The sequence below is a fragment of the Alligator mississippiensis genome, chromosome 12 (genome assembly GCF_030867095.1).
Source record: "Alligator mississippiensis isolate rAllMis1 chromosome 12, rAllMis1, whole genome shotgun sequence".
NCBI lineage: Eukaryota > Metazoa > Chordata > Crocodylia > Alligatoridae > Alligator > Alligator mississippiensis.
This window is the reverse complement of record NC_081835.1, coordinates 22,217,215-22,232,277: the sequence shown is the minus strand read 5'-3', so window position 1 is coordinate 22,232,277 and position 15,063 is coordinate 22,217,215. Positions and strand designations below refer to the sequence as shown.

At 43.2% G+C, this 15,063-nt stretch overlaps 1 protein-coding gene across 5 annotated transcripts in view; it reads right to left on the bottom strand.

Annotated features, from left to right (window-relative positions):
* Window positions 1–15,063, bottom strand: part of ERC2 (ELKS/RAB6-interacting/CAST family member 2) — a 1,022,300-nt gene that overhangs the window by 728,880 nt on the left and 278,357 nt on the right. For all 5 annotated transcript variants that reach the window (XR_009455862.1, XM_059715377.1, XM_059715380.1 and 2 more), the window contains exon 4: window positions 14,550–14,624. Coding sequence is in view for 4 of the 5 variants with exons in the window: in XM_059715377.1 (XP_059571360.1) it covers window positions 14,550–14,624 (75 nt within the window). In the remaining variant the exon portion in view is untranslated. The remainder of the gene's footprint in view (window positions 1–14,549; window positions 14,625–15,063) is intronic.

The window sequence follows — 15,063 nt, the reverse complement described above, 5'->3', positions numbered from 1 at the left end:
CAGCTGCTTGTCTGACACCAGCATGGCCGCCGGCCACCCTGAGTGAAGCATGGCCCCCAGCCCACAGCTAAAGCCTGCTCTTCCCTGCCCTGCGCAGATCTGAGGGCACACACTTCCCGCCGTGCCTCTCGGACAAGCTGTGCCCCAGCCCCTATCCCACTCCTCCTGCACCATGGGGGGGGGGGGCGCTGATCTGCTCCCCCACACCCCTTCCCTCTCCCCTCCCCTTTCACCACAACAGACTGTATGCTGTATGCAGCTGTATCAGCTGTATTCAGCTGTATCAGAAATTGGATCAGTATCGGCCAATATGCCTCCTTAAAAATCAGCTATCAGTATTGGCCCCCAAAATCTCTATCAGTGCACCCCTACTGAAAATTCCCATATGGAAGCTATATGTAGAGTGAGTTTTCTTCTGTAACAGGATAAGAACGGATGTTTTAGGAGCTCCTTCAGATTACAATTTAGTTGGTATCAGCAAAGCTCTCATTTCAGGTGGCAGAGCAGACAAGTTCATTATTCCTAATAGTGGGTTACTTTAAAAATATGGATATGTTGGAAAATTAATTATATAACAACTGCACAGGTGTTCCAAGCTGAAAATCACCTGCAATGGCTTTGTTTACCTTTTATCCTTCTCCAGAAAACATGCTGTTTTGCAAAAGACCATATTCACACAAAATGTTAAATGTACAAGGTTTCTATGCTCTCATTAATTTTATTTGCTTCTATAAATCATCAACTTTATTCTGTGTAGAGAACAAGAAGAACAACTCATCTACATTGAGAGGCAAAAAACTGAAAAGCATATTAATGAGTGACAACAAACAAGTTACTTATAAAAGTACTACCAGAGTAACAGCATGCTTTTTACTCTGTGAAATAATATGCAAATAGTTCTTTTTGGTCACAGAATGAAAAACACAGCACACTAAGTAATTAGAACGGTTACCTTGAACATATTGTTAGGACAGTTCACTGTGACCTAAGAGTGGTACCAGCAAGGAGCACACCAGAATGGTTACACTGTCTCATTTCCATATTTGTCCTGTGTGAGCAGCAATCAGTGCCAGGAGGGTGCTTTGAGAGCACTCTCCCCAGGAATGCCAAAGAAATCATGTAGACATAACCAAAGCATGTCAAAGTCATAACTAGTAGTTGTACCAGGGCCACAAAGTTCACCCCATGGAACATCTGCCGTTATCAAAATTATTTATTTCTGAATTAAACAAAAACTAAGAAACACAACATTTTCTGCAGACAGATTTAAAAAATGTGTTTCTAAAACAAAAAACAGCATTTAAAAAAAATTCTTGGGCTGGTGAAGTACCTATGCAACCATAGAAGCTGGGGATTTATTGAGCCCACCTCAGCAAGCAGGCAATTCAGGGTACTGGGCAGCCCCAGGAGCTGTGCAATCTTTGAAGTCTGCCAACCTAGGCAGGATGCAGACAACTGGAACCTAGGCAGGATGCAGAGAATTGGGGAGGAATGAAGCCCAGGGACAAAGGAAGCCTAGGGAATCTATAAGGTTAGCTGCCATGTAACAAGGAATATTTGGAGCCAGGCAGGCTGGCAGGCAGATTAACCATCCATGCATCCAGCAACCGTGGATCCCATTAAAAGATTAAACAGAATGTCTCATGGAACCTTTTGATTTGATTCAATCAGCACTCTCCAAAACAAACCAAACAAACAAACAAACTTTAAATGGCAACTTTTTAACCAGTTCTAGTGGTGGCTAAATATATTGATACTGGATCTAACAACAGAAACTAACTGGAAGCTACAAAAGGAATAGCTACAGAATCATCTTCAAGCTTTACGCTTTATCTATACTAGCAGTATTCCAACATCCTATCTGAGTTTGTGATTTATTGCAAAGAAAGGCAGCAATCCCAATGTAAGCTGAAATAAGAGAGTACTAGTTGGAGTATAGAGTTCCTCTGAGTTCTGTAACAGTTAGATCCTCCAAATCCCTGTTGAAGGCACAGGAATATATAGCAGAATTTACTACATTGGATGAGCATAGCCATCTATCAAGAGTACCAAACACACTGTCTGTCCTGTTTCCAATAATGACCAATATCTTAAGGCTTCAAAAGAAAGAGCCACTGGGCATGTCTACACATGGCCCTGACTGCGCATTTGGTACTGCACACTCATTTAGTACTTGCTTTTCCTGCTGGTACTGCACAGTCCTGGAGGTACAGTTATTTTTAGATGCTACATCGCCATAGTGACAAGCTACAGCAATGTAGCTAGTTACTACGGTAACATAGCATCAGCATCACAGTTGTGCCCACTGATGCTATGTGGCCGTAACGACAAGCTACATTACCATAGCTCATTGTCACAGCCACATAATATTTCATGTAGATGCCTTTTGTCTTCTATTAATAAACTCATTCAGCAGAAGAATGGTATGTATGTCCAAGGAGGCCAGGTGGATTCCTTACTTCCTGCCCTTTGCAATGATTGGTTCATACTCTGAAGCAAGAAAATTATTAAGGATTGTCCTGATTTCATTTTAGAAAGTTATTTCAGTGATACTGAGATTAAGTCTCCATGAATCGAATTCATCTTAGTAGGACATAGCCTACCCTGCTTAGTAAAGAAAAAGTCAGGTAAATAATTATAACAATTTATTCAAGGCAGTTTGCCTCCTTTTCTGTTCGTGAAATGTCAGTAAGCAAATCACTATTGTCAAGTATATTTGGTATTTGAAACTATTCATCATATTTTTCCTGTGAATAATTCTTGTGTGTAGAATATTTACAAACAGCTGGCTGGTTTGGTTTAGTTGTATACATGCATCAAATGTGAGTTTTCTATTTCCTCAGTTGATGAACAGAACCCTTGGGATCAGGGTGGGGGGTTTGTCTACTTTGTTTCTTTTAACATGAACACTTGATCATCTGATCGTTGCCTTCTCAAAATATTTATTTTTTAGAGACAGTGTGACTTTAGTGTAGGCCCAAATTTTGGGCCAACTGAAAGGCAGTTTTAATGCAATTATTATGAATTTTACTTGACATTTATTAAAAATTCATTAAAATTTTATAATAAATAATTTTTGGGGATAGTCTTGTGTTACAAAACTCATTCACAACAGAATTTGGCTGTTATCAAACAGGCAGAAAGAGAAAATGATTAATGAACTACAAAGTAGAATATTAAAATATACAATTTTCGCTTGACCATGTTGGTATAGATATTAAGATGAGATTAAATGAGTTAAACTTACATTTGAGTTTAAGGCCAAGAGAAAAGAAAAGTTCATGCTGTCTAGACAAAAAGAGTATGTTACACTGCACACAGAAACAGTCTCCTAAAAGCAAAAACCTGTAACATACCTGAAATATCAAAGCTGGATCAATATAAAAGGATGGTCCTTTCTGCAAGCAAGGTAAACCACAAATATTTTCATTCACTTAAGACCTTTCCATTTTAAATATGTATTGCTCCTGTATCCAAACTATACAGATTTTGGCATTTTACCACTGTTTTACAATGAAGACAAACATGGTGATAGCCATAGACACTGGGTTAATTTAGTTAGTTTTAAAAGAGGAGGGAATTATCCACCACATAATAAAATGGACACAAAATTCTGCATTTGCCCACCCCACCCCACCAAGAACAGATCTAGCCATCCAGAGCCTGAATCCTAATTTTATGTGAAAAAGTAATTAGAAAAAAATCCTTATATCAAGAACTCATGAGTCTCTTACCAGATATGACTGAAACAGTTAAACCAGATTCTGGATCACCAGAAATACTTCTGCTAACTAACCCCTTACAGAAGCTATAGAAGAAATGAATGTTTCCTTCAACTCCTGCAGAACCACAACCTAAGATCTCTATAATATGTTGTTTTACCTCTGCTCTAGCCTTCTTCTCTCCCATTTCATCAGTCATAGATAATCTGAATTTCAATCGTAAAGAGAGAGTTGAGGAGGTGTGAAGGGTTCACTCAATGATTCATTAGGAAACCATATCTTTAGAGTGACTAGTGACACTCTAGAGATAGACTACAGTGGCACTGGTTTCCTGTGATATGTCATTTGATTTTAGGCAGAATGTACACAAGGGAGCCACACCTTCTCTAAGTCTCAGGTCCATTAAATTGGATAGAAAACAACAGTCCTGCAGTAGCATCCAGTGATATACCAAAGTTGTCCAATTCCAAGATGACCTTGAATTTAAGATGATCCCCCAATAATTAGATTCTATACATGCAAAATTATAGCAGCTGCAAGGACTTGCAGCAGGGCAGGGAGAGGGGGTCAACTGGCAGGGGAGTCAAGCAGTTTAATCCCCGCCCCTTCCCCCACACACACACCATGCCCCCTACTGCCTCTCCCTCTGCACCCTTTCATACTTTCCCCCGCAATGCTTGTACATCCTGCCACCTGCTCACCCCATTACTTGCCTCCTCCACTGTCCCCCTCACTGCTCATCGCTCCTGCCACCTGCCCCTACCCTGGTGTCCACTCTCCACTGCCACTTACCCTCAGTCATGGCTATGGCCCTTCTCTGGCCAAGGACACAGAGTACATGCTGGCTTTAGCCCCCTCCTGGCCAGCCAGCAGTGACTGCAGATGGACCAGGACCAGGTCAAAGAATAAGCAGTAGCAGATGTGGTGAGAGGTGTTAGGAAGCAGAGGAGCAAATGGATGTTTCAGCCCCAACTCTTATCCCATAGTGCACACACACTACAGCCTGAAAAAACAAAACGTCTTCCCCTGCCCCAAAGTCCATCTCCAAGAGCATTAAGTCAGCTAGTGTAGCAGGACTGGGGGTGTTTAAGGTCCCAATTCAAGCACAGTATTGTGAGATTGCTGGGTGGGGGAGGATAAGAGCTGCTTGTCTCTCTGTCGAAGTAACCCCTCATGGCTGCAAATTAAAATTTGAAGATGTAAAGCAAGTTCAGCATTCACAAGGCAAATCACAAGAACACAAGCCACAGTACTTAAGAAAAGCTCATTTTAAGATAAGTCTCATGGGCCCTAACTTATTGTTTATCCTTTAGGTGTGCAATACCCTGGGTACAGTAGTCTATAGAATCAATGAGTATCGAACCCTTTCATGTGAAAGCGATATCTTGAAACCGCAATTTATTTCATGTGATTGAGGCCACAAAAGAATAAATGCTCCAGTGTGCCGCTGCTTTATGAAGGGGACTCTTGCAGAAAACTTAAAAGGGACTGTAACATTAAGGAACAAATTCAATTAAGGAAGCATGGGAGAACAGAAAAAAAGGAGAGGAGAGTAGTACTGTGAAGCTTCCTCTAGATTACTGTACATTCCCTCTGGATTACTGTGACTCCATTTTTCATAGTGAGAGTGATCTTACTGGGGTGGGGGGGTTGCCACGGGCATTTCAGGGGGAGAAAAATGGTAACAAGGAAGCAAAGGTAAAGGAGGTAGGTACAGAAAATTGTGAAGAGCAAGGAAACAGAAGAAGATACCAGAAATTTGGGAAAAGCAGATTGCCTGAGAAAGCAAACTGGAAGGATCAGTAAGCAAGAACGAGGGGCAAATAAATCTAGGAAGAGATAAAATACAAGTAGGAGGTTTGAGAAGATATAAAATACAACAGAAAAGAATGTGGCATTTCTGACAGACGCTGGGACTGGATTGGCCTAGCCAGCACAAGCAGAGATGACTGCACTGGCTAGACCATCTGAGCAGATTGGAAGATGGATGTATACCCAAGGACATGCTATATGAGGAACTATCAGAGGGAAACAAGAACAACAGGACATCCCAAGCCTTGCTACAAAGACACATGCAAGCAAGACATGAAGGCATTTGGAACTGATCTTGACCAGTGTAAAACCTTGGCAAGTGATCAAAAAAGTGGTATCTCTGTCAACACTAGGGCATTAAAGGCCATGACAGGAATTGGCTCCAACGGCTTTAAGTGAAAAGCATCTACAGGAAGCAAGTAGCTCTCGAACCACCCAATCATGACACATACACTTGCAACCACTGCCACAAATCATGCAAATCTTGGATTGTATTATTCAGTCACGTGTGACACTGCAAACCATCTATGCCAGAGGCTGCAATATCCACCATCTCTCGCAGGTGAAAGGATGCCAGTGTAAAGACTGGACTGAGAGAAACTAGAGTGAAAGGATTTCATGAAAGACAAGGACAGCTTGAAAGTCATGGGGAAAGAAGATATGAGTATCAGATGAGAGGATAAAGATGGAGCAGAAAAAACAAGGGTCTGAGATTGGAAGAAGAGATGGGAGGAGAGGTAAGAGAAAGGAAACTAGGTATGTAGGGAGAAGAGGAGAATGAGGGATTTGAGTGGGGAAGAGTGGAAAATGTTTTGTACAGGGGCAGAAACGGAACCAGGGAAAGAACAAACAGGTTGACTGGGGAGGAAGATATTGTTCAAAGCCTGGGGGAGCTGAGTAGAAGATTGTGACCAAATGCCAATTTGGTGAGTGGGTTTAGGTGAGAGTTTGTACTGGTAGGGGCCTCAGAAGGGGTGGGTGTGACCTCAAAGTGTATTGTATTTAAATCCAAAGTATAGTGTATTTAAATCCCCACCACCTGAACACCGTAGAGAAATCAGTGCTTTAATACATCATCATTTAAAGTAAATGTTCTACAAAAAGTACAAACCTGAATTGGAGTAAGACAATGTAGAGTTATAGGGAAGTAGGGTTGGAAAGGACCTCCAGATGTGATCTAGTCCAGTGGTCTCCAACTTGTTTAAATAGGAGATCACCTTTGGTATTTAAAGCAATCCAAGATCTACCATGCACTACACCCCCACCACAACAGGTAAGTCTATGTGGAGGGAGGTGGGGGGCAGATCCAGGCAGAGGGAGAACAAATTATTTGGGGGCATGCCCCCCCACAGCAGGTAAGTCTGGGGGGGAAGGGGCAGGGGGAGGGGAAAGGGCCATGTAGTGGGGCGGGGCAGATTGAGGCCCCAGACTTAGTCCCACTTCCTCCCTCACAACTGGGGCCTCAATCTGGCTCCCACCTCAACAGCAGTGAGGGAGGGAATGGGGCTGGAGCAGGGGAAGGCCCTGCACAGCCAGAGCACAGGACAGAGCCACAAGTGGCTCATCTGGGGGGCACTGGGGATGGCACACAGCCTGGGAGGGCATGGGAGAGTGTGCCCTGGATCTGCATTTCTCCAATTTGTTTATGAGAAGATCTGCCAGCTGCCACTGTAGGCTGGGGCCAGGCTGTACCGGGCTGCGCTCAGGTCGGGTGGTGGCAGCGCTGGGAGTGGGGCTACAGGAGGAAGCGGGGGCTGCAGGCCCCCAAAAATTTGCTGTAGCCCCCCCATAGCCCCAGCACTGCTGTCACTACCCGGCCTGAACACAGCACAGCCTAGACCCCTGCCATGAAGAGTGCGATGCTGCCTTCCAGCCCCAGCCTGCCCCTCCTCCCATGCAGATCCTGGGGGGGAAGGGGCAGGGCAAGGGGAAGGCAGCACCATGGTATTCATGAAGGGGAGCTGGGCCTCACTGCATTCAGGGCAGGTGACGGTGGCAGCACTGGGAGGAGGGTGGCGGGGGCTATGTCAAATTTTCAGGTGCTTGCAGCCCCCCTTCGATAGCCCCACTCCCAGCCCTGCTGCCACGCGGCCTGAGTGCAGCCTGGCCCAGCCAGTTCAGACAAGCTCAATCCTCTCACCAGCCACCCAGCCAGGGCCCCACTCACCTTACCCCTGCTCCTGCCTCTGCAGCACTCTATCCCTCATCACGGCAGCCTTGATCTGGCCCCTGCCCCTTCCCTCCCACACGGAGTGACCTGCTGGGTTGGGGGTGGGCCATGCACATGCATGTATGAGATCAACCGGCTGGTGACCACTGATATAATCCAACCCCCATCTGAGGCAGGATCATTTCTATCCAAACCATCCCATACAGTCATAATCTAAACTCTATATAAAACTACCCTCAGCCCTGCCACAACATAGACCTAATACTCTAACCTAACACAGGTAAAGCAGGGGAACCACGGTAGCCAATGTTCTGCTTCTGTAAAATGTTGTCAATATATGCTCAACAGGTCCTGGGTAGAGGCCCATCTTCCCCTTCCCTCCTCCCACCCGTTACAGAGGAAGGCATTTTATAGAAGCAAGATATTGGCTGCTGTAAATTAGGTTACAGTGTTAGGCCTATGTTGTATTTGGGTTGAGTGTAGTCTTATGTAGAGTTTAGATTATGCTTGTATGGGATGGTTTGGATAGTGATAATCCTGCCTCAGGAAGGGAGTTGGACTAGATGACCTCCCAAGGTCTCTTCCAGCCCTACTTCTCTGTGACTTCTATGACTTCCAAATTTCATGTTGTCTGCAAACTTGCTCAAGAAGCTTCCTATGCCAGCATCCAAATTGTTAAGAAACACGTTGAACAGCACCGGGCTCAGGACAGACTCCTGTGGGACTCTACTCAAAACTTCCTGCCATTCTGAGACAGACCCGTTAATAATTACCCTTTAGTTATGGCTACTGAGCCAGTTATCTATCCACCTTGTAGTAGTTTTATCCAGCCCACATTTGTCCAATTTGTTTATGAGAAGATCATCCACAACTTTGTCAAAAGCCTTGCTGAAATCCAGATACACTATATCTACAGCATTCCCTTCAGCCACCCAAGTAGATACTTTGTCAAAAAAGGAAATCGGGTTTGTTTGACATAGGGATGTAAATATCATTTTAAAAATATCCATTAAAATTCTCTAATTATATTGGTTAAATGGTTAACTGATAACACATACTTAGTCCTGGCTGGGGGTTCCAGAGCTCCAGGCCAGCACCTGCCCTACCTTATCCTGCCACTGGAGGTGCCACGATGCTGCCTGCTTGGAGCAACGCAGGGAGCTAGGAGCCACTCACAGACCCCCTCGGACAGAGCTGCTGCTGGAAGCTGGTTCCCAGGTCCTTAGAAAATGGGGGGAAGAGGGCAGCAGTAAGCCCCAGATAACACAGCCAACATGAAACCATGGGCAGCATCAGGTGAGGGGCTTTCCCAGGTGCTGGGAGGAAGGAAGCATATACCACAGGTTGGGGGCAAGTTTAAACTTCAAGAAGCCTGTTATTTTCCTCCAGATGGTACCTGTGAAAGAGCAGCTAACTGCTTAACTGATGAGTCATTAGGCCACCTGCTGTTTTTCTCTGTAACCTCATACGCTATGGGTATTAGTCCTTGTAATGGGGGCCCTTCTCAGGCCAATTTGCCTTTGGCCCGCCCACCTGTTTCTGGGGCAACCACCTGCCTTCTCGTCTGCCATGCCTTTATGTTAATTGATTAATGATCTTAATTAGGTGGGAGGTTGCCCATTTCTTGCCCCGATGCCAGGGGGCACTATCTGTGGCTCTGTACCTCCCCTACACCACAGTCCATGCCTCACAGATCGCATCTAGCTGTTACTCTCGCTGGCCCCACACTGGGTCGCAGAATCCTCCAATCAGGACCCCTCTTAGATCCCTCCATTCTGGCAGCCTACCCCGCCCTCATTCAGGCTAACTAGCTGACAATGTGGTCCCTTCCCCTGGGACTTTTGGCCATACAGGCCCTGGCCCCACCTCCAAGGCCAGTTGGGAAACCCAGGCCCACCAAGCTCTGGGTTTCCCTCGCTGTGGGCCCCTGGCCCTTTTGACCATTCTGGTCCTGGCCCCTGCCCGGACCAGTCAAGGGTACTCTCTTGATCAGGTTGGAGTCTCTAGCCCCACTCTCACTCCTGGGTCCACCTTTTGGCCCTACTAGCGGGTGACCCACCCGGTTGTGGGAGCTAGGGTTAAGGCGCCCTGACCTGCCTTTCACCGGGTTGATAACTGGCCTGGCATTTCCTGGGGGTTCCTGTGCCATTGAGAGCCCCACCAGGCCACCCACTCCCGGGAAGGTGCAGTTTTAGGTCATGCCCAGGACCAAGAGCCTCATAACCATCCCCTACACCTCCTCCCTTACCTCCAGATAATACCAGCAGCCCTGCAGCCAGGCAATGTTGCTGCCTGGCTGCCAGCAGCAAACTGCTCTGTTTATATGGGCGGCCAGAGCACTAAAATGGCCACCGCAATTAAGCACCTGCTGCCTGCTTGGCTTAAGGCCCTTAAAGTGGCAGGCACAAACAGTGCCCTGCCACAGTCCCCCTCACCCCTTCCCATCCCCTCCTCCTCATTCCTCCCTCCCTCCTGCCTTCCCTCCTGTCTTCTTGTTCCTGAGGCACCACATAACTTCCCTTCTCTGCCAGACTGCACCCTGTGCTAAACATTAACTGGTAATGCATTACCAGTATAAATATCCTTATTTTTAAAAACATTTAGCCTTTCTCATTCCTAGTTTGACACGGTTTGTTTTTCATAAATACATGCTGGCTGCTTGTGATCAGTCTTTCCTCCTCCAGATGCTTGTAAATGGCCTTCATCTGGATATGCTCCAGTAACTTGCCAGGTATTGAGGTGAGGCTAACCAGTCTGTAGTTCCCTGCATCCTCCATCTTTTCCTTTTAAAGAGAGGCACTACACTGGTCCTTTTCCAGTCCCCTGGTACCTGGCCCATCTCTCACGGCTTCAAGAAGATTATTGCCAAGGGCTCCAAGATCTCCTCTGCTAGTTCCTTCAGGACCCTGGGATGAAGCTCATCTGGCCCTGCTAACTTGAATGCATGCAGACTCAACAAAAGCTCTCTGACCATCTCTTTTGTTATCTCCTCCCTCATCTGCTCCCTTCCTTATCCAGATAATCCCTATTAATTTTTTTTGGTGAAGACTGAGGCAAAGCAGCTGCTGAGTAGCTCTGCCTTCTTTGTATGTTTTGGTCAGGAGTTTCCCCTGGCTTGTTAACAGGGGACCCACAGCTTCCTTGGTCCTTCGTTTCTGGCCAACATACTTATAGAACCTCTTCTTGTTGTCCTTAACCTCCTTTGCCAGGTACAGCTCATCCTTTATCTTTGCCTTCCTCATTTGCCTTACTGGTTAACATTCCAAAATAGGAAAAAGTAGGAAATAGTAATGAAATAGTAATGAAAACTGCTTTTTAATCACAGGGACTTTGACAGCTTCCATTTATCCCTTTTACCTTTAGTATCGGACAAATTTTACTGGGACAGCCCCAGCGGTAGGATGTGGACAGAAAAAGAAGGAAATTTGTCCCTCAGAACTGAAAGCCAGCCCTCAGAATGCTGCATGTGTATGATTTCATGTTCATTAATCACAAATGAGATTCTTTGTTACGAAGAACTAGAAACTAAATATATATAAAGGGGTTGTAGAGATACTCCTTTTTGCTAGACACATTGGAATAATTCAAGCTAATAATTATCCATTAGGAAGATCGCATTTACTTTAGTGTTCAGACATCCTGAAGTTATTCACTCTAATGGAAATCAGTGGAAAAACACAAGCATTTAATTTGCATTTCTTTCAGGAGGGCTGATGGGAAAGGCCATCAGTAACGTATTTCAGTCTTTGTTACTAATTCTCACAATTTAATAACGAGTCTTATAATATTTGGAGCTTTTCTTAGACATAGGTTCTGGATCAACATACTGGTGTGAAAATCTAAGTTTCATTACAAAAATAATCAGTTTCTGGTCTTCCTCATTGTCAATAAAGCCAAAAAATGTGATCTAGAAACAATTCAAAATCTAGAAGACAAATAAAAAGGTTCCAATATTATACTTTTAAAAATGTTGTGAATTTTAAGCCATTTTTAGGATTAGGATCTAAATCTTAAATCTTTTAACTTCACCAAGCTTCAAATAGCAATATTATATAGCAAACAGAGCAATCAAAGTAATCTGCACTTGCAGAGCAGATTTTCCTTAAACTATGTCAAAAAATCCATCCCTTTGTACAAATTCCTGAGCTACCTGCAGTGTAAACACTTGTTCAGTGAGGTGTAGGCGATGGGGGAGTGACCTTCAACAGAAATATAATTTCTTTAAAGGCACATTATATGGACTTAGTCTGTTACACTTTACTTCTATACCCACTAATAATTTTTGGTCTCAGCACATCTGGAACTGCCTTTAGAACATCTGGCATTTGTTCCTCAATATTCAACAAATACTTATTTTAAAAAATATCCTCTGTTGTGTTCATTTTATGCACATGCTTTTGTGTCTCCAGTAGGCTGCAGGGAGTCTAGCAACTTATGAATTGGGGAAAAGTGTTTAGATACAATTAAACATAGTGTTCAAAAGAAAAGCAAATTATACAGAAACATAGACAATGCCAGCTATGAAGTCCTGTTTAAAAGACAGTATTAAAAAATACTTTTAATTATATGAATTTATTTGGCTGGTTGGTACAGCTAAGTTTGTCAAATCACAGACACAGTGGGCACATCTACATGTGCATTATGTGCTGTCGGTACCATACGTTTAGTGAATTTACTGAATGTGCAGTAACCGGTGCTCCTGAGCACACCTTTTTAGTGATGCTAAATTAATTCTACTGCACATTAATGCAATAGCACAGCTTTGCTGTGACATGCTAAAGTGTAGTAGAATTAGTTTATTGCATACAGTATTTAGTATCTCATGTAAACTGGGTGAGTCTACAGTAAGGAGTAAGATTTACAATGCAAGAATTTTGTGCTCCAAAATAAGTAATATCCAAAAACATTAAACTTAGTGCTGAATTGTGATTACATTATTAGGGTAGATAAGAATGGAAATTTTTCCTGCCATTTATACTAAATCATACAGAAGGTTATATAACCGCTCAGGTATGACCTGATTGTGACTTGAGTTACACCAGATTTATAACACTAGAACTCCACAGGCTTTGATGAACCTACACCTTATATATATCGATGCTAGCCCAGGAGTTATTATTGTGACAAATAAAACCTGAAGTTTTCTTTTAGTATCTTTTTTATTCAATAAGTATAGAAGCCAACCTTGTAGACTCTTACCTGCATGAATAGGTCCATCAAACTAGGGATTACATGCATGGGAGCAAGGATTTTTAGGCTCAGGTTTCTAATTTTTTTTTCTATTACTGAAACTAATAAAGTTTTCTTCAAACAGGTGAAGATATTCTTATCAGTAAAATAATATAAAACATGGAGTATCATCCTTTTCTATAAAGTTGAAATACCTTTGGAAAACTTCACCAAGCAAAATTTTAAGGAAGCTGTTTGTCTACCTTCCTAACAAAGAACAGTAACAATGGTGTAGTGAGGGCAGCCATTAAAGTGGAGGATTAAAAAAAAGGATAGAATTATCCTATATCTGGTAGAATATGGAAGTCTTTATATATATGATTATATACAGGGACCTACTTAAATTGCAGTTTCATGTTTTCAAAGAAAACAAAAAACAGTGATCTCTAAGATCACTGAAAAAATGGCATTAGCTGCAATTTCCCATGGAACTGACCCGCTAAAAATATGTTTACAGGAATTTTGGACTAGATCAGTGATTCTCAACCTTTTTTGTATCAGGACCCATTTGTAAACATCAATGGCCAATCCTGATTCAGTAAACAGTTTAAGTAGAAAACAGCCCACAGGCTCTGCTGGTGCCCCTCACTCCCAACCCTCTACCCCTTGCACCCAGACACCAGCTCCCCAGTCAGTGTGTGGGGCAGAGAGTGGGTGTGTGGGGAGGCAAAGACAGCAATGAGTCTTGCCGCCCCGCTCCTCCCTCCCACGCCAAGTCCTGCATGCTGGGCTACAGACATAGCTCCTGCCCCTGCTGGTTCAGCTAGGCTGCATCCCTGTGCCCACTGTGGGCACACAAATCAGGGGGGAGCGTGTTCCCCGCCATTCCCTCTGATGTCCTGATGTCCCTTCCAACCCTAATTTTCTATGAATATAAAGAAAGCACAGCCATTACTGAAGCTATAGAGCATGTGACTTGAGAGAGAACTACTGAGAGCATGAGCTACTGACATAGACTAAGTGAAGGCACCAGTCAGGAAAGCAAAAGTATTTTGGTGCCAATCAGCGGTGACAAACAGGGCTTCCAGGGCCAATCAGGAGTGAGGGGCAGGGCCACTGTGAAATGCCTGCAAAATTGGCTCTGCATGCCGCAAGCAGACCATGAAAAACCCTTTGTCTCACCACAATTTAAGTAGGTCCCCAATTACATAGTAAATAGATTATATAGATATAAATAAATAGTTCCCCTTTTCCAATAATTAAGTTTTTAAAATCTGAAGAGTTTATCAGTGTATTCCCTACAGATCAGTTATTTTTTTTAACATGTGGGTAATTGATTAAGGAAATGTGTGAAAAGAGGGTGGAATTATTTGCCAAAAATGGCTTTGGAGAGACATGAATTTTTTTCTTCCTGGAGACAAAGAATATTTTTATACCTTTTTCTGAAACTGTAGGCCACAGCTTTTCATGTAGAAGAGGTATTAGTCATGGACTGTTTTACAGATCTCTGACAATTTTGGAATGGGGGTGGAGGAGAGAAATGCTGACTGTTCCCTTGCTTAACACTGGAATAAATTCTGTAGTAAGAGCTAGCACTTAATGAATGCTTTAATATTTAAAATTAAATTAACTTAAAATGAAAATACATTGTATTAGTAAACATGCAAAGCTCATACCTTCATCTCTATAACTGTCTGAAGAGCCTTTGTCTTTGCTGGTTCAGGCTGAAGTTGGGTTCTTCTGTGTAGTTCCTGTGGAGGGACACGATAAAAATAAGCTTGGCGACTCATCTTTTTCATTATTTTCTCACTCATAAATGTAGTTCATAGCAAACTAAAAATCTGATGTTCAGAAGTACAGAAGTCCACATTCTACAGGTGTTTCCTTCTTTATAATCCCTCTAGCATCACTGCAGTTTCTATCTTATATTACAGTCAACTCTGTCGGCACATGCGCTATTTCTGAAACTTCTATCAATAATTAATGTCAACTGTGACAAAGCCAGCAAGTAATCTCTTAGTCCAAATACAACACTGCTTCTTCTTCCCAGGCATCAAATCATAATTCATTCAATTACAATACACTGTGTTGCTGATTCAAATACTGTTAAGAAAAATAACTTGTCATTTTAAATCTTTTACTTCAGCTTAGAGCTTTTTGAAATAAGCAATTTAAAGACATATTTTAAAA